The sequence below is a fragment of the Dipteris shenzhenensis genome, chromosome 26 (genome assembly GCF_047967505.1).
Source record: "Dipteris shenzhenensis isolate YYH24624 ecotype China chromosome 26, Dip_SZ_1.0, whole genome shotgun sequence".
Taxonomy (NCBI): Eukaryota; Viridiplantae; Streptophyta; class Polypodiopsida; order Gleicheniales; family Dipteridaceae; genus Dipteris; species Dipteris shenzhenensis.
The window spans coordinates 25,901,226-25,919,484 of NC_141621.1; the positions used below are offsets into that span (position 1 = coordinate 25,901,226).

The window sequence follows — 18,259 nt, forward strand, 5'->3', positions numbered from 1 at the left end:
GGGCAAGGAGCTGTGGATTACCCATGAGGACACAGCTACTTATCAGCCAGACAAATGAGGACCGGCCTAGCCGTAGCTATGCTTTGGTGGGCTAGAGGTTCAACTCACATAGGTCGCTTACACGCCGCTACAACAATGTGCTAGCTGGCTTCGGATAGCTGTGCTCTGGTGGGGCTAGAGGTTCAACTCACATAGGTCGCTTATTGGCCGCTACAACAATGTGCTAGCCAACTTGGGATAGAGGCCTCCTCCATGATGCAGTGGGCCTTGAACGTAGGTGTTGAGCCTATCAAGCCTCTGACGCGCCATCGCGCGGACGAGAACTACTCCCCCTCCAAACCTCCTCCGAAATCACAAAATCAGCAATTGTTGTTCAGGATCCCACCCAAATGAGGGCCTTGTTCACCACCCCCACTCCTATGCATGAGTTGGACCACGGTGAGTTGGAACGTACATGGGATCCGTGATCGTGCGCCTTAGTAGCCACAACAAATGATATTTCACCAAGAGTTGCAAAGAGCTGTGGTAGGACGGACATTCAATTTTCTTTTGATTCGGGAGCATATGTTTTCAGCACCTTATATTAGATGCCACCGCTGCCTCCTTCCAGGAAGGCATCCCGAGGTTTTGCCCCTAGCAATAGGTAGGAGCAAAAGGGTCTATATTTTGGTTCTCAAGCAATGGCCTCAGATGTGTTTAACTAGGGTCAGCTTATCATAGGACAAGCAGTTTTGACGATCTACAAATGAGGGATTCTAAGATTGGGATCTTGAAAATGTACACTATTGTACACCGTTGCTTGCAAATAGCAGCGCCTTGCCTTTTGGAGGCCACTGACTGAGAGCCTCCAAAATGTTGACTCTTGGGTTGTTGGAGGTGACTTCAATAACCTACAATTCATAGAGGATAAGCAAGCAGGAGCTTCCTTCTCAGAGATGCCCCCCACTAAGAGGAGTACGTGGAAGCAGTTCATCTTCGCGATAAGCCGTCACAACCTATGGAGAGAGGCCGAGTTCTCTATATTGCATGGCAGTCTTCTTTTCTCCTTTGGCAAATGGAGGCATGATGGCCTGCTAGAGCGTCTTAGCAAATTTTATGTGGGAGATTGGGCAATGTACAGAGGTGGAGCCACGGGTATTTCAGTAGGTACGACGCTGTCAAATCACTCCTCGATTGTGCTTCATGTAGAGCAGCCTTGTCGCAGACTCCCCCATAAGGAGGTTCATATTCCTTATGCCTTACTCTATGAGGAGGAGGTGCAGCATGTAGTGATTTGACAACCACCAAAGAGTCCTGAGGGTGGGTGGGCTAGATGGGTGGTAGACACGATCCAGCAAAGCAGTGAGGAGCTCCAGTCCCACGCACTTCATCGGTGGCACTCTCTGCAGGACACGCGAGATCACTGAAGACGGGATCTAGCATCCATAGAGTGGCAAAGAGAGCAGGACCCAGTTTCATGGTGACTCAAAGACCATCACAAGAGCGTGAGGCTCAACCTCTAGGCTACAAAGGTATGACGAGCTGAGCTCTCCTATCATTCCTGGACTCATTGGGTAAAGCAGGGACACAACATGACCAATCAATTCTTCCAGTTCGTTGGTCCCCGTTTAGCATGGACATAGCTTCAAAGACTGTGGGATGCAAGAGAGCAAACACATTCAGACCCACAGGAGATCTTAGAGATGACTACTGACTTCTATCGATAGTTGTTCAAACCGAGGAGTCTCCCCAAGTCCTTGCAGCCCGAGAGGTAATATGGATTCAAGTACCACCAATGGGCTCCCATAGCTTGTGCAGGCGATTGAAGGCAACATTCACAATGAGAAGCTTTGGTAGGCCCTCAAGGCCCTGCCGTCTCAGAGATGCCTCAGGGAGGATGGTTTGACCTGTCCTCCTTTTGGTGCTTCTGGAAGCACATCTTTAACCCCCTCTGTTTGGCTTTTTGTTGAGGTTGTATTTGTTTGATCCCAAGGGGGGGAAGACGGGCAAATTTCGCCAATGAAGGCCGATCACCTTGCTCGAGACCGCTTATTAGATCTTAGCTACAGTCTTGAGTTTGCGGTTGAGGTCTCATCTCACTGATATAATCCACCACATTGCAAATAGGTTTTGCTAGACAATATCTTCATCGTTTGGGAGGCAGTGGATTGGGCAAAGGAGCAGTCTCGGCCTATTGCGATTCTTCTTTTGGATTTCGAGAAGGCTTATGACATGGTGGAGTGGTTTTTCCTGGAGGGCACTATGCAGAGGATGGGCTTTCGGATAGATGGATTCGAGGGGCTTCAGGTATGTATGTAGGGTGGCACCGTTTGTCTAGCAGCCTCATTTGGGCCAGCCCCACGTGCCCGAAGGAGTTTGAGAGGGAGCCACACATTTTGTGTCCAGAGGTACAAGATCATGAGGGACTTATGCTGGGGCAGTGGGCTCATATTGGTTGGGCACAATGGGACAGTGGCCCAACTGGTTCCTTTGGGTCTTAGAGCCGCCTTCCCATGGCACGAGGGTAGGCACTCACATCTAAGGGGCGCAAGCCCTGTATGGTGGAGAACAATGTGGCAATCATTGAGGCTTGGTGGGAGAAATTGCATACTTTTCCTCGGCCCATCACCACTAGTACAAGCTGTTCTCGAGGACCGGGGTGCCTCTAAGGATCCAGTTTTTGCGATAGGCCCTTGGCTCTACTAGGACTTGGGAGCAACCTCCAACCCAAGATTGTGAGAGATCTTCAGGTGGACAAGGTTTTGGATACGCTCAAGTGGCAGAGGGTCAGAGTAGTAGGCCGCTTGGGCAAGGATTGGTGGACCATTGATCCAAATCTCGTCTCGGTTGGGCAAGAGGGGGCGAGGTGGCGCCCTATGTAATGAGAGGACCATCCTCTCAAAGAGATTCAGTGAGATCCAAGGGAGTGGTTCTGGCTAGTTCGAAGAGGGCTCTCGCACAACTCAGAGTGCACGTCGTCTGCAATTGGAGGCGGCAGCCTAGTCCCCTGCGAGAGAGCATCACTCGTTGGAGCAACAAGTTCTCTTGGAGGTTATTTCCCGATTTTGTCATAATTGTCGACCAACCATAGGCCTCCGAACATATCCTATTTCTTCTAGATGGTGACATATGGAGGCATGTCCATTGGCCCATGGTTGGAGCAAATGGTAGATGCTCGCTCATAGACAAAGATCTAAAGACGATTCTGCACTGTCTTTGGGCCTGCCTAGCAATGCAAAGGATCCAGAGGTGAGCCCTTCAAATAGTGGCCAACATGCAAAGGATGCATGGAGAATTCACCTAGGGGATGGCCACGTAGGTGACAGAGGGAGGCCCATTGACCCAGTCGCTCCAACCTACATGTTATCCAGATAGAGGCATAAGAGGCAACTCCTGCCCTTCACCCTTGCCAAAGGATAGCGTATGGGAGACAATGTCCAATGTCACCGCTTGGAAAATTTGGGTTGCTCAATGCAATTTCCAGATGGAAGGCCAGCACATTCCCCCGGCAGCCACCCTAGTCGCCATCTAGTAAGATATTATCTACAATCAGCGTGCCATTTTTGGGAGTGTGGGATGCCAGTTTCTAGAGCTACCGTCGAAAGACGGAAGCATTTCTACAAGGCTTGGCCTGCAGGTATATTCTACAACATTACCGCAAGAGGTATTCGCTCGTTGTATAGACCTCCACCTTGGCTATTAGCCCATATTCAAGAGATTCCCTAGGCAATGAGCTGGGTTCTCTGGAAATAGGCTGGTTTTTTTTTTTTAATAGATGTTTGCTTTTCTTTTCCCCATGATGAGCGCCTTATGGATTGCTGATTTGTATGGTTGATTCTCAATTTAAATAGAAGGTCCTTTTCTCTAAGGGGAAGTCAAGTTCCTCCCGCCTAGGCCATTTGCCTTTGCCAAAGGATAGCGCATGGGAGATGAAGTCCAGCATCACAGCTTGGAAAATCCAGGTGCGCTGCAGTTTTGAGATGGAAGGCCAGCAAGTTCCCCCAGCAGCCACGCTGGTCGCCAGCTGGCAAGATATTATCTACAGTTAGCATGTCATTTTTGGGAGCATGAGACTCCAGGTTCTATTCATTTTTGCAAGGCTTGGCCTGCAGGTATATTCTACATCATTAACGCAAGAGGTATTCGCTGGTTATAAACCTCCACCCTGGCTATTAGACCTATTCAGAAATTCCTAGGCAGTGAGCTGGGTTCTTTGGAAATAAGCTGTTTTTTCTGACAGCTAGATGTTTTATATATACCTTCATAAGACAAGAATATATCCAATCTTACAAATTAGAAAAGGTTTTTATAGAACAAGCAAAAGAACAAAGGAACAAGTAAATGAGAAATATAAAAAAGAAGAAAAATAACTTAGTGAGCAAGCATAAGCTGCCATCTGGGTTTTGAAAGATTCTAGAATCTCTTGGGTAAACCCAGTGTTTACTAAGCTAGATGTTTGCTTTTCTTTTCAACATGATGAGGGCCTTATGGATTGCTGATTTGTATGGCTGATTCTCAGGTCTAATAGAAGGTTTTTTTCTTGGAAAGGGCGGGGGGGGGGGGGGGGGGGGATGTGGGGGCGTAACATGTTTCACAGTAAATTTGACCTTATGGGGCATCTCTATGGTGAATCAAGAGAAGAAGTGGTTGAAGATCAACTACATCTATGCCATCTCCTCTTATCTCTCTCTTTCTCCCTCTCGCATCGCCATTGGATAGATGCATGTTTCATCCCATCAGTTGAGGATTGAGACGGGGAGAGCAGCAGGCATACCCAGAGAGCAATGGATCTGTATGCTATGCACACTGGGAGTGGTTGAGACAGAGGAGCATTTTCTATGTGCCTGCCCAGCCTATTATGAGATCAGAGGGGACAATACCATTGCCTCTACCAGGAGGGGAGCGGCTTCAGCCCACTCTCACAAATGATCCATTTCCATGACCAGGTTTGCATTGGCCTATATCTACTTGAGATGCGCCGACACAGGGAGACTCTATTACAACAGATTAGAGAGCAGCAAGAGGCGACCAGACCACAAGATATAGAGGCAGATAGGGCACAGCGACACATCACAGACTTTTATGCATTTGAGTGAGCTCCAGGACATAGCGGGTGGAGGAGGAGCTAGCTGATATGCGGGCAGCCTGGATCACTGAGAGAGGGACGCAGAGACCACTTGCGGCAAAGAGAGCAACTAGAGCACTCTATTGAGGTCCGTCCTATCACAGCCTGACAGACACAAATCCGAGACATCTTCGCCACTCACAAATGAGCCACCATGGTGCCTGGCTTTGGTTTCTGAGTCCTAGCTCTCAGCCTACTTTGGCTAGTCTCTGATTTATATCTGATTTTTGCTTGAGCTATTGAGCTCTGTAGATCAGTTTAGCACTCAGAAAGGGCCCTAGCACGCACTTTGCTTCAGCCCATTGAGGCTTGTATGAGTTTTTCCTTTTTGGTGTACTTTGTACTTTGTCCCATAGGTCCGCGAGGCCTCCCGCAGACGTAGATGTGAAAGACGGAGCACCTGATAACGCATATTCACGGACCAGGAACTCAAATATTAGAAATTCAGATTCACGATCACTTTTGCCGTAGCACCAGCCGCTCTAACTAATTATGTAACAAATAACTGTATTTACGACTCGCATCTTGGCCGCGAAATTATTTTGGCCTGGAAGATCTTTTAGCAATCATGTCCAATACTCTCTCTTGATGCAGCTGTCCCCAAGGCTCAAAATGGAGTGGGCTGCTTCAGCGCATCTTAGAGCTGCTTTTGGAATCTAGCTAGAACAATCCCTGCACTTGGATGTTTCAACTCATGAAGTGACGAAGGACTTATTGACTACGACATTAAAAACTCTGCATTCTTCCCTAACTGAGTGCTTCTCATATTGATGAACTGCTCCAAGATCTCTAAAAAGTATCTCAACTTTTTATAGAGTCTCTGAAACCAACCTGCTACATTTGTTGAAACATTGTCACCTCTGTTAGCACTATACTATTTTAATGTCAAGTCAGCAATGATGATTCAATCAAGACCAATTCAAAACATCAAAATCACATGGCAATAAATTTTTCAACTCAAAAAAATTCATTTTTTTTGGGCATTTCATTTTATCGCCATTTTGTTTTGACATTTATTTAGTTCAAACGGCATGACATGTGTCCTGGGTTGAGTTTTACTTGGGAAGTCACTCCTGTCATCAAGGTTATCATCACCACAAGTATTAGAGATACATGCAATTTTCATAGTTCCTAAAGATTTAATTCAGGTAGGAACCAACAAATAAGATAAGAAAGAACAGGGGAAATCGAATAGAGGTACTAGCGAGCATGAAAAAGAGAGAGAGAGAGAGAGAGAGAGAGAGAGAGACACACACACACACACGGGGGGAGAGAGAGAGAGAGAGAGAGAGAGAGAGAGAGAGAGATTGTGATTCAGTTGAGGCTCCCGGCCATTAGGTGTGCAGAATACAAGGACGAGGAGACGATTTGGTTGAGGATTGGCAGTCACGGGCACCCGTCAGCCCATGAACATCTGTCTGTGGCAGAGTGGCAGCAATACGTATGGGACAGGCTAGCAGCAGCCACTCTAGGCCATTTATAGAACCCAGGATAGGTCACGCCAGAACAACAGTACAGATCTGCACCAGCCTTTTATGGGCTCAGGTCCAGCCTGTAAACTCACAGACCAGTCTGTGAAAATGGCAGTTTATTGTTACAGACCAGTCTGGAAATGGAGATTGAGTGGCAGTTACAGACCAATCTGAGTGTGGCAGCCTTCAGGGCTATAAAAGGATGCTTTTCCATTCAGATGGATCAGCTCCAGCAGTAGCAGCAGCCTCCACAGCAGCAGTACTAGCAGTCAGGGTAGCAGGGCCAGCAGCAGTTCCAGCAGTTCCTACAGTAGCAGCAGTACCTAGTCCAGCAGCCCCTTCAGCCTCATCAGTCAGAAGCCATTCCTGAGCAGTAGCCTCAACAAATGTTAGCAATGCAGTCAGTATGTCCCCTCTGTACCCCATCCTTCCATGGGTGCAGTTCCCGCAGAGAGAGAGAGAGAGAGAGAGAAAGAGAGAGAGAGAGAGAGAGAGAGAGATTCTTAACATTAACACAAAATAAAATACACCTTTGTAAGATACATCCAATCGTACAAATTCAGATTTTTGTTGTTCTAAAGTAGAATTTTTAGCTATTGGGGCTTCTGCACCTGCGTGAGATATTTCGATATAGTTGAACAGCTGATCACCACTAGGACGAAAATTCAAAGAATTTGAATGTCTGCTAAGGTGATAGAAAAATATACCTTTGTAAGACTAGAAGATTTCCTATCATACAAATTCTGATGTTTGTTGCTCTAAAGTAGAATTTTAGCTGTTGGGCTTCTGCACCCACGTAAGATTAAAAAACTCAAGATAGAAAAGGCTAGTGCTCCGTAAGCATCACTTGAGTTCACATCAGAAAGCTACCCTTTGCTTCTTAAAAACTCCGAATCTCCTTGAGTACATCTAAGTACTATAAACAAACAAGAACCACATAGGGAGAGGTGGCGGTTGCAAGGAGGGACAGGCAGGGGCAGGTAGGGGGGGAGAGCTGTGCAGAGAGACAATTGGGAGAGAGAGAGAGAGAGCCGAGGCGTTCCTTACAATCCCGAAAGAGAAGAAGTTTAGGACAAAGAAACAGGGGAGGAGGACATGAATGAAAGAACACAAAGCATCATGCACCATAAGGCATCAAAGAGAAAAATATAAGAAGATGAAATTCCAAAAACCATTCGGCATCTGCAATTCCTGAACACCTTTTTGTTTCTGAAGCGATGTCAAAATGTTTCCATTGCAGCCAACTGATCTCAAACAGTGAAACTGAGCAGGCAAACGTTGAAACCTTGCATATATGTTTCTCAACCCTACCATTGAAATGTGATCAAGCTTTTTATGCATGTATTAAAAAAATCACAAGTAGATATGTAAACACTTCCCTTTCACCACTCCATAAGAGTTGGGGAGAAAAACTGCCTGCGTAATTCCAACTGAGTCATTCAAAGTCCTAGTAGAACATCTGCCTAAGAACCAAAAGGCTGGGGAACGTCCAACTTACCATCATCCAAAACAGTGGACACAGAGGAAAAAACCTATTGGAACTGACAAGTTTCAAAGTTTGCCAGGTCAGCATGAAATAAAGGTTTTAACTTAAGAGGGGGAATCTTCATCAAATAGATAGATGGTGCAGCAGAGTCAATGCCAAATTAAGAATTACAGTCACAAAACACCTTACCTCTGTGAAATCTTGGCTAGAAACCAAATCAATAGTCACTTCTTCACGCTTTGCTAGATTTAAAATTTCCAGTCTCACATCAGTCACTCTCTCTGGATTTTCTGTGTCTTGAATCTGTTTAATTCCTGCCACAATTTCACCAAGAAAATATTAGGTGAGACAAAGATAACACCACAAATCTTAGTATACCCTTTCCCATGTTAGTCAACAGTATCTTGATATATCAGACCATGAGTTGAACCCCAACAAATGAGTGGCAAACCTCACCTACAACTTGTACAAGCCGATAGCATGTATCACTCTTGTTTGCCATGCCTGGAACACGTATTCTTACAAAAGCCCCAATCACCTTGTTCTCAAAGAGAGGATCATCCCGCAAATCATCCAACAAAGACCTCTTTAAATATATCAAATTTATGTTCTTAATGTCAATGGCAGCATAGTCACCGGGATCAGGCCTGGAAAACTTATTTTCATCTGATTTCCTTCTTGACTTTCGTGGCTTTTCAGAGGCAGTTCTGCCTAATCGACTGTCGTCATTGGAATCAGGCTCTACCATAACATCATCATTGGCTTGGAACTCCTGACTTTTTGTGAGAGCAGTCTGCTTTGGGGCAAGGTGGGAACTTAGCAACTTCATCATTTCAAAACGCCCCACATGTCTCTTCCCAAAAACCCTCTGCAGCCTTTCATCACATGTAATTTGACCCCTTCGTTGAGGATTGAGAAGCTTATTGTTTTCTATATAAGCCCATAGAAGCTTGTTGACTGCAATGCGAGACAGAGGCTTTCTTGAATCTTCTCCCCTTGATTGAATGAAGTCCAGTAGCTCTTTTGAGGCCCATCCATCAAATTCACGTGCCTTCATACGACCTCTCTTCAATTTGTTTTCCCCTTCGTCGTCTTCATCTCCCTCACCCTCATAATCACTCCACCTTGCATCTTCCACAATGGAAGCTCTGGTTAGCCTCTTTCTTTTCAACAGCTGGCGTTGCCTCGTTACAGGCCTACCATCAGAATCTGTACTGCTTCCATCATCCTCGTCTGAAACTTGTTCTACATCATTACCACTATTCTCAAGAAGCTCACCAGCTTCCTTGGCTTTATGAGCCTTGTCAAGTTCTGCCAAAGTTAAAGAAAGCCTTTGCTTGAGATCCTCCCAGTATTCCTTAAACAGACACTCGTAAGTTTCTTGATCGTTGAAATCTACTTGAACCTGCGATGCAAAAGCCTTGGTTAGAATCTTCAAATGCATCCCCATATCATGGCTTAATGCACATGGATTGGAAAACGACTGTATTTGAACAGTCGTCCCTCCCTTTGGAGGGAAGTCCCGAATTCTCCACCCCCTTCCACCTTCAAGATAAACCTAAGGGTAGATTGAACTCCTGAGAAATGAAAAGCCATATGCCCCTCCTGATGATACTATGTATGATAGCTATTACACTCCCCTCAATTCATAAAAATCAAGCAGCACGTTGCATTGATGTGTTCTATAACTTCAATTTGCATTCTCTAGATGAATAATCAACTTGGATCCCCCAAGACCGTATGGTAAAGTGCACAAACATGTATAAAGAGCTTACCCCATCTGCATTGATAGTCTCATGATGTTCAATCATGTTAACAATAGGATAGCATGCTTCACATAAGCCACGATCTTTCCTTATACAAAGAAAATCTGCTTCCCTCACGCAAGCACTACAGAAAGCATTAGGGCATGTGTAGCAATGCATCGTCGCAGATCTTGAACAGTGAGCACAAACATGCCAACCTGAAACATTTCCAGAGCGATAGCTTTATTATACCACATACTGAATTAGACATGTACAAACTAATCCAAACATTTTGAGGAATCCATGAAGAAAGCGTTGTTACTGTGTCCACTCATTAATCAAGTGTGCACAATGATTCTGATAACAGCAAAACATTGTTTTGCTGTGCAACGAATAATTGCTAAACAGCATGAATGTCGTTAAAAGAAATACATGAATTTCTGCTAGCACAGGAAAGCAGCGGTCAGAAGATTCCAGCTTGGTTCGGAAGTTTCAAGACAAGGCATGGAAGAATCCAGCATACCATAGAGAGACCAACCTTTTATAATTTCTAAGCATCCCCAACCGTTTTCCATAAACTGGTCATATGAAAGGCTTGAGCCCCTAATAAAGTTACAATATTTAATAAAACAAGTCGTGCCCCTGGGGAGTCAAAGATTCAAGATTGAAAAGCGTACCGCAAAGCCACTGTCCTTTCTTCTGAAAGAACTCGGACTCTCTTCCCGTACACTCAATATGATAAGCCTTTGGGCAAGATCTGCAAGGAGCAATCCGTCAAATGTACATGGCTTCTGCTGTGAAAAGAGTTTGATACAAAACCAACATTTCCTTTCTTTTCAAGGTAAGAGCAGCAGCTTTCTGAATAACAAGGATGAGCAAGTACTGTGATAAAGGTATAGGAGGCCAATTTTTCCAACATAAAGCCTTCTTCACTAACCTTTTGTCACACAGAATCAACTTCCCACCATCGAAGCAAACAAAGCAAACATCTTCCTCCTCTTTCCGTGCCTGACTTGGTAGAGCTTTCCTACCACGTTTGGGTCGACGCTCCAGTATGGTGCTGTCAAGTGCACGCTTCCGATCATATTGGCCATCTTCTGGGGAGTGTGTGTTTGTGTTCTGTTTCGAAGGACTGAGCTCGCCACTTTGATCAAAACGAAGAGATGTGAGAAGACGGGCTTGTTCCTCTCTTTCAGCTGCCTCAAAAAGTTCCATTTCCCTCTCAAGCTCGGTCTTTTGTGATGCCCCGGTACCAGCACCATCATCACAGGGACTAATCTCTATACCTGCACTATTTTCACATACATGTCCGTCTTCTTCTGCCAAAGTTCCATCCAAGGCAGCCTCTGATGTTCCTGCAGTAGTATCATCAGGTACACTAGCATCCGAATGAATAATTTCACCAGCAAGGCCAGCGCTCACTTCGATCGTAGGGTTTTCTGGACTTTTCGCAACGCCACCGCTAGGAACCTCATCCAGCCTTTCCGCAGCCAGGATAGGTTTGACCTCATCCACGGGGTTTTCAGGCAAGGGCAGAGCGTCCTGATTCGTCACATTCGTTGAAAAAGTTGGATCATTAGACATTTGTCCTTCCGCATCGTAAGCAATTCGTCCTTCGTTCAGGTTTTGAGCAAGGGACATGTCCAGCATTGGGTCTTCCTGTCCGTAAATACCAGGAATGGCATTTACATCGAGCATCGGTTCTACGTCGGACCTTTCAAGCATCTGCTTGGGGGTTTCCAACCGATTCCAAGTGGCAGGATCTTCTGCAATTACTCCTGCCGTCGGATTGTCCGACTCCAGGCTTCCTTCAAAAAGTCCCGGTAACTCTGCAGTAGTGTTGATTTTGTTATCTTCCGACTGTAATTGAGCAACATCCATTCGTTCGACTATAGTTTCCATGGATGGAATCTGTAAGAGCATCCCTGCGTCGGGACTTTCCGTCCCCGCTTGTTCGTGGGAGTACCTTTGCATCACGAAGATATTCATTCCGGACGATTCGTTATTATCCAATTGGTTATCCATCTGAGCGTTTGAACCGAGACACTGTTAACGACGAGACCAAGCCTGGTTTTTATCTGGAAACGGGAGATGGATAGGGAAATTGAAGGAGCTAAGAAAGTGCAAGCTCAGCCACAAAGGAAGGAGCAAAGAAAGAAGGCGAATCGGGGAAGAAGAAGCAGGCGGCAGCAAAAAGGATGGATGATGAGAAAGTGGGGATTTTGAAGGGGAAAAGAGCAAGAGGGATCCATGGGAGCATAATCGATGGAAGGAAGAAGAGAGAAAAGAGGTAGCAGAAATTGGAACGAAGATGATGATGATGATGATGATGAAAGTTGGAAGAAGAGCAAAAAGAGGGGAAAATCTGTGATTAGTGAAGCTCTCATTAATCAAATCAAATTTTATTATCAGCTTCTTCTAGCTGCCTATAAATACCTTTACCCCTATAACCCTTCTCTCTTCTGTTTTTGTGTTCTCTTTTTTTATCTTTCCTCTGATTTGTCCAACCTCCCTCCCCCCTCCTTCATCCTCCACCACTCCACTCCTAGCTCAACCACTCACAATCGCGTCGCTCGCCGCAGTAGCGGTCGCTCAGGCAGTTGCTTGTCCCACTACCCCCCCGCTTGCTTCGAATCCCTTGGATTGCTCCCTATCGCCTATCACAACGTAGGCCATGGCCGAATACGTCCCTCTCAGATGGCCAGACTGGGAAAATTAAATAACATTAACAAATTTCACAAATTTTAGGAATATTAACAAAAATTACATAAATAAAACTTTTTTCAATTTAAAAAAATTAACAAAATTTAAATAACATTAAGAATTAACTAACATTACTTTTTTTTCAAATAAAGACACTCTCCACGTCAGCCAGTTTTTGCATCTCACATTTTGCTGGATTTTACACTAAATTAGACAAAGCCAATTTTTCTCAATAAAGGATGGTTTTATTCTTGCACTACACCACCCCCTTCCTCAAGCTCATCCCACCCCAAAGCTTTAGCTACCACAAATCTTTCAAAAACGATCCAATAGAAGTACAAATATATATGCTTGTGTATTCTTAAGAGCTCACCCTCGGTAACAAATTTTGCAATATCATGTCATTGTGTTAATCGTAATGGGAGCAACAGTATTGCTTCAAGGGTTGGTTATGAACTTCCCAATGTCAACTTTAACCATGGTAAATGTTTTTGACATTTGATTCAAAAATATTCATCTACAATTTGGTACGTCAAAGATCTCCATGGAAAATTTTTTGAAGCTTGCCGCTCTACCGACCCTCAACATCGACAACTTCGCGCCCAAGCACACCAATCCATTATGCCACAATGCTAGCTTCCCTTGCATGTGGTAGCTACTACTACTCTGCAACCTATTCACATTACGTATGGTACATAATGATGGCAAGTTACTTAACCCATCGACAACTTCACACCCAAGCACACCAATCCATTATGCCACAATGCTAGCTTCCCTCACATGTGGCCGCTACTACTGCTACAACCTATTCAATTAGGTGTGGTATATAATGATGGCAAGTTACTTAACCCATCTTACAAGGCGAACAAGCACATACTGTATATTTTAGTGTTTCCTATCATGGACCAACTAGGCCTACCTCCCCACATCTATTTGACTGAGAATTTTCACTAAAGATCTACTGGCTTTTATGTATATGTTGTAATTACTTACTTTACCTTACCCTTCTAAAGAGGAGAGTGGCTTGTGTAAGAACATATCCAATGCCCCCCTTGCCCCACCCTCTCTCTCAAATAAAAATAATGTCATGCATACTGTAATAGTACCACAAAATTACTAAGCTAGGTTGTGAAATTGACTAGAAGTTGTAATATAATTAGCCCTCATGTGTGACATAATGAGCACCTTATTGTAACACAGGACCTTCATACCTCCAAGAAAACTTTCTCCACTTCTTTAAGATTCTATATTGCTCAAGTATTGTGATGGAGAGCATATCTTGAACTTTGGAAAGCTTGATATAGCCTACTATTCACAACCCTCATTTAGAAATAAGGTGGCAACATCATGATAGGCCCTCTTCGACTATGATGTTTGTATTTATCGTACACAGTATGTGGGTTGTACACATAGTTGTTGATTCTTGGAATTGCACGTTCTTTTTTAGATTTGGCATCATTTGTTATGTAGATACTTTTTTCCTACGTATCAAAACATAAGTCTTCTTCGATAGTACTAGTCATGGTTTTTTTGAATGAGAGAAATTTGTTTACATATTTGATGGGAGTGGTCAATAAATATCAATACTAATATATGGTTTATCGCTTTTTGAGTTTGAATAAGAGTAATTACTATTCCTTTGTATTGATTCATCATTGAAGAATGTATTGCACTTGTGTCGTGGATTTAGAACACAAGTATCTATGCTTGAAAATTTACAAATGACTCTAAAAGTACCTGGTTGTATGTCTTGTATCCCTTTGCGCAAGCATATAATGTCAAATTTAAGTTAATTTTGGCTTATTTATATATATTTAGGTAATGTTATTGTGTTTGAGGATTGTACTAGCAAAATTTATAATAGCCTACTATTGAGTTTGGGATTAGTAAGTGCCATTTTGCATTATTTCTTAATCATTCCATTTCTTCACAAGCTATCTTCATCGAAATGATCATGTGAAAGTGGTCTAGCAAATATACCTATGCTTCACTAGCTAAATGCGATGTATGCAAGTCCATAAGGGCATGGTGAGAAGCCTACATCTTTAATTGTTAAAGCTTGTAGTCTATGGATTGTTTTAGGTGTTATTTTTTTGGATTGGAAATTGTTGTTGAGTAAGAACATAGGCATTTTAATTTCTGACTTATACTTATTTAATGGAATGGAAGTTTGAACTTCTACTTGATGCTTGTTTATATTGCAACGACCTCTTGAATTCATATAACATGTGTAATGACTTTTAGTTTCTTTCTTTCCTTGATGCTGCCATTCTTCTAATTGTCTTCAACAATAACAAAGGATTCTTTTTAGGCATAAATGTCTACACTAGTTTCATGTGTATTGCTAGTGAAATTCATATCAAGTTTTTCTAATCTCAATGCAAATCCTTGACTATCCTTTTCAGTTATATGAATGACTTGCGATTCTCTTGTAGAAAAATGCAATGATAAGATAGCAAATACAAGATGTTGCTATGTAGTTATTTGTTTGAGTGTGTAAGAAAGAGTTCCATATTTTTCTAATATGTTATTGCCTCAAAGCATGCTTTCATTGTTTCTTTCAAGATTTTAGTTGTTGTGTTGTCCGTTTTAGTTATGCATGAAGTGTAAGAGCTTCTTGGAGCATACAGACATAAAAATTTGTATATATATGGCTTTTGTTTGGCTTCTTTAATACAAATGGTCTTGAAGATTTGAAAACAAATTGATAACACAAGCTCAAAGATAGATATTCCTAGACAATGGATCCATTCATGAAAGGCTTTAAATATATTCAATGAAGGTTCATCCATTTTTTATAATAAGAATTGTATTTTGATGGTATGCTTTCTTGTTGTTCTCTTCTAACGGCATTAATTTTATTGTTCATGCAAAGGTGGCTTTGAATAATGAAAGTGGCAAATTTCCCTATGTTATTTTGTACATGTTATCTTCTAAAATTGCATTAGTACTTTTTTCACATGCAACATATGTGCCTATAGAGGAGGTAATTGACTCATTTGAATATCTATTGTAGATGGTGCTGATATATGGCTCACTGGGTGGTCTACCCACATGTACATGTGGTGTGACATATATTATATATGTTGTACACATGGTGTAGTGGGCAAGGTTATACAAGACCCTTTTGGGACCTAAGATGGGCGTGAATAGTCCTTTTGGACTTAGGACAACCCTATTTAGGGTCATGTTTATATCATGTCATTTCCTTTGTGATCAATGTAGAAGGTGCACATCTTTGTATAGCCATTAGTTTTGTGATGCCTTCTCCCCATGCTTGATTTGCATTATTGCCATAATTCAATATGTATTAGAGTTGCAAGGTTGGATGTGAGGGAGAACATCCCATTCAACCAATGAGCAATTATGGGAAGAAGCTTCCTGACTCACCTAAAATTAACTACTATAGATCGCAGAGCGATGGAGGCTCATAACACTTTTTTTTAAAACTAACCTAAATGTGTCATTTGATGATGCAATATTTGAATCACTAGGAGCATCATGAGTAGCATCATATGAAATGTCTTGCAAATGTGATGCATGTAGTGAAGGGAAGCACTTGTACTTCAGGGTTAAACCTTAGAAGAGATACATTATTTGCATTGTTCCCTCAACCTTTTGCCTCATAATAGGCCAAGCTTCCTCATTAGTCTTCATATTGCTCTAGTGCCCTTTGATACCTAGCCTCTTGCCCTCCCTCGTCCTTGAATCTTTCATAGCCTCTTTCCCTATCTTGCACACTCCCTTGTGCTCAATGTTGCTCTCTATGACAATTATCATGGATTTGAGTGGTAATTTGGATTTATGGATTCAGGTGATGAGGGGGGGGTTGGGGGGGTGAGGGGGTGGGTCGAGGGGGGGTTGGTTGGGGGGGGGGGGAAGTGGGGGTGGTGGTGGAGGGGGGGGGGGGGGGGGGGGGGTGGAGAGGGGGGGGGAGGAAGGGGGTGGTGGTGGTGGAGGAGAGGGGGGGGGGGGCGTGGAGAGGGGGTAGTGGAGGAAGGGGAGGGGGGGGGGGGGGGGGAGGGAGGGGGAAGGGGGTGGTGGAGGGGAGTGGTGGTGGAGTGGAGGGGGGGGGGGGTGGAGAGGGGGGGGGGAGGGGGGCGTGGGGGGGTTGGTGGAGAGAGGGGGGGGGTGGTGGTGGTGGAAACTTGACAAACGGAAAACTTAGACAAAAATTCAAAAGGAGAAGTAGATGATCACCTGCAACACTCTCCCAAGTCTTTCTCGATGTAATAGGACTATTGAGGGCCAATGGACAGTGGGTGGATGGCTAGGTTATCGATGCGAGAAGGGCTCAAAATAACTCACCGATGAGTATAGGAGTAGGGTGGTGGTCGATGGAGAGGGAGGAGGGTCTTGTGTAGGGCTCGCAATGGGGAAGAGGATGGAGGCTAGATGTGGAACAAGAAGAATGAGGGGGTGGAGTGGGTTTTTATAGGAATGGGTTTAGGGTTAGGGTTAAACCCTAACCTCTTCCTGGGCCATAACTTTTCATGGCTAGCTCGGATCGCTCTTTTGTAAAAAGGTGAAATGTTCAAAATTGCGAGATCTATGCATTGGTGTCCATTACATAGCTTATTTGTTCTTTAGGTGGCTTCTTTTTAAGAATTAAAAAAATTTATTAAGGTGGTAACCCAAGGTTGATGCCTGGGGTTGCTATTTTTGGCTAGAGTTAGAAAAAGTTTTACTCTCCTTGCCCTTGAGTGCTATGATTGTGAAAGTTTATGGTAGTTTGTTTTTTACACATACTTGCGTATGTTTACTTGTTACTTGAGATGCTAGTATCCTTGACAACGGCACTAAATGTTGGCTCTTTCCCATGGCTTCCATAGGAGGAATAGGGTATTCTCATTATGCAGGGTTCCGAGGCTTTTTGTCACCTATAGATATATCGGTGTTGTCGTTTGTAGTATAAGTGTAGCTTAGGACCTCGAGTTGTATTCCAATGAGAGATGTAGGATTAAGTGTGGTAAGCAAACATAGTGCATGCATGTGTGAAAGGAATGTGCATCATCATGATTGGGGTACTGAAGGCTTTTGCCTGCATTGGGGGTTGAAGGGTTTAGGAGGAGTTTAAGGGTTAGAGGGAGGTTTAGGGCTCAGAAGGAGGCTCCAAGGTTTAGAGAAGGTTCTAGGGTTTAGAAGAGGTTGCAGGGTTCAGAAGGGGTTTAAGGGTTAGAAGGAGGATCCAAGGTTCAAGGTAGAGTACATGGCGGAGAACTCGTCTCCCTCATAGATAATGGAGGTCAAGGGTTGAGGGACTAAGGGTTTAGGGGGAGGATAGGAGTGGGAGAGGAAGAAGGTATAAGAGCATGGGGGAGGAGAAGAAGGGAGGAGGAGGGAGGAGGAGGAGGAGGAGGGAGGAGGAGAGGGAGGAGAGGGGGGAGGAGGGAGGAGGAGGAGGGAGGAGGAGGAAGGAGGAGAAGGGAGGAGAAGGGAGGAGGGAGGAGGAGAGGGAGGAGTTGGGGGGATGAGAGGGAGTGGAGTGGTTGCAAGGTTGGAGGAGAGGGGAGGAGGAGTTGCAAGATTAGGACATGCTTTTGTACGTGGAGTTCAAAGAAGCATGGACACTTGGAGACAATTGCTTGGAATAGCAAAGTAGAACTCAACACAATGCCCCAAAGAGTGTGGGACGCAAGGCATGGTTAGGGAGGCTAAACACAGGTATGTTCTTTTGCATTTAGTGTATGTAAATTTTATTTCTAGCATTTTTTTTTCTTTCCCCCTTCTAAATTTTAAGAGTGAACTT

General features: G+C 44.0%; 1 protein-coding gene across 2 annotated transcripts in view; it reads right to left on the reverse strand.

Moving 5' to 3' along the window:
• The window catches only part of LOC147884883 (zinc finger CCCH domain-containing protein 19-like), a 28,241-nt gene extending 16,129 nt beyond the window's left edge, over positions 1-12,112 (reverse strand). The window contains exons 1-6 of one of the 2 annotated variants that reach the window (XM_087397917.1): positions 11,268-12,112; positions 10,745-11,228; positions 10,485-10,564; positions 9,838-10,025; positions 8,519-9,467; positions 8,252-8,376 (exon numbers count right to left, since the gene is read on the reverse strand). In XM_087397917.1, coding sequence (XP_087254043.1) covers positions 8,252-8,376; positions 8,519-9,467; positions 9,838-10,025; positions 10,485-10,564; positions 10,745-11,228; positions 11,268-11,832 — 2,391 coding nt within the window. In that variant the 5' untranslated portion in view covers positions 11,833-12,112. Of the gene's footprint in view, positions 1-8,251; positions 8,377-8,518; positions 9,468-9,837; positions 10,026-10,484; positions 10,565-10,744 lie in introns of both variants that reach the window. The other variant, XM_087397916.1, reaches the window with a different exon arrangement.
• Between the last annotated feature and the right edge of the window lie 6,147 nt (positions 12,113-18,259).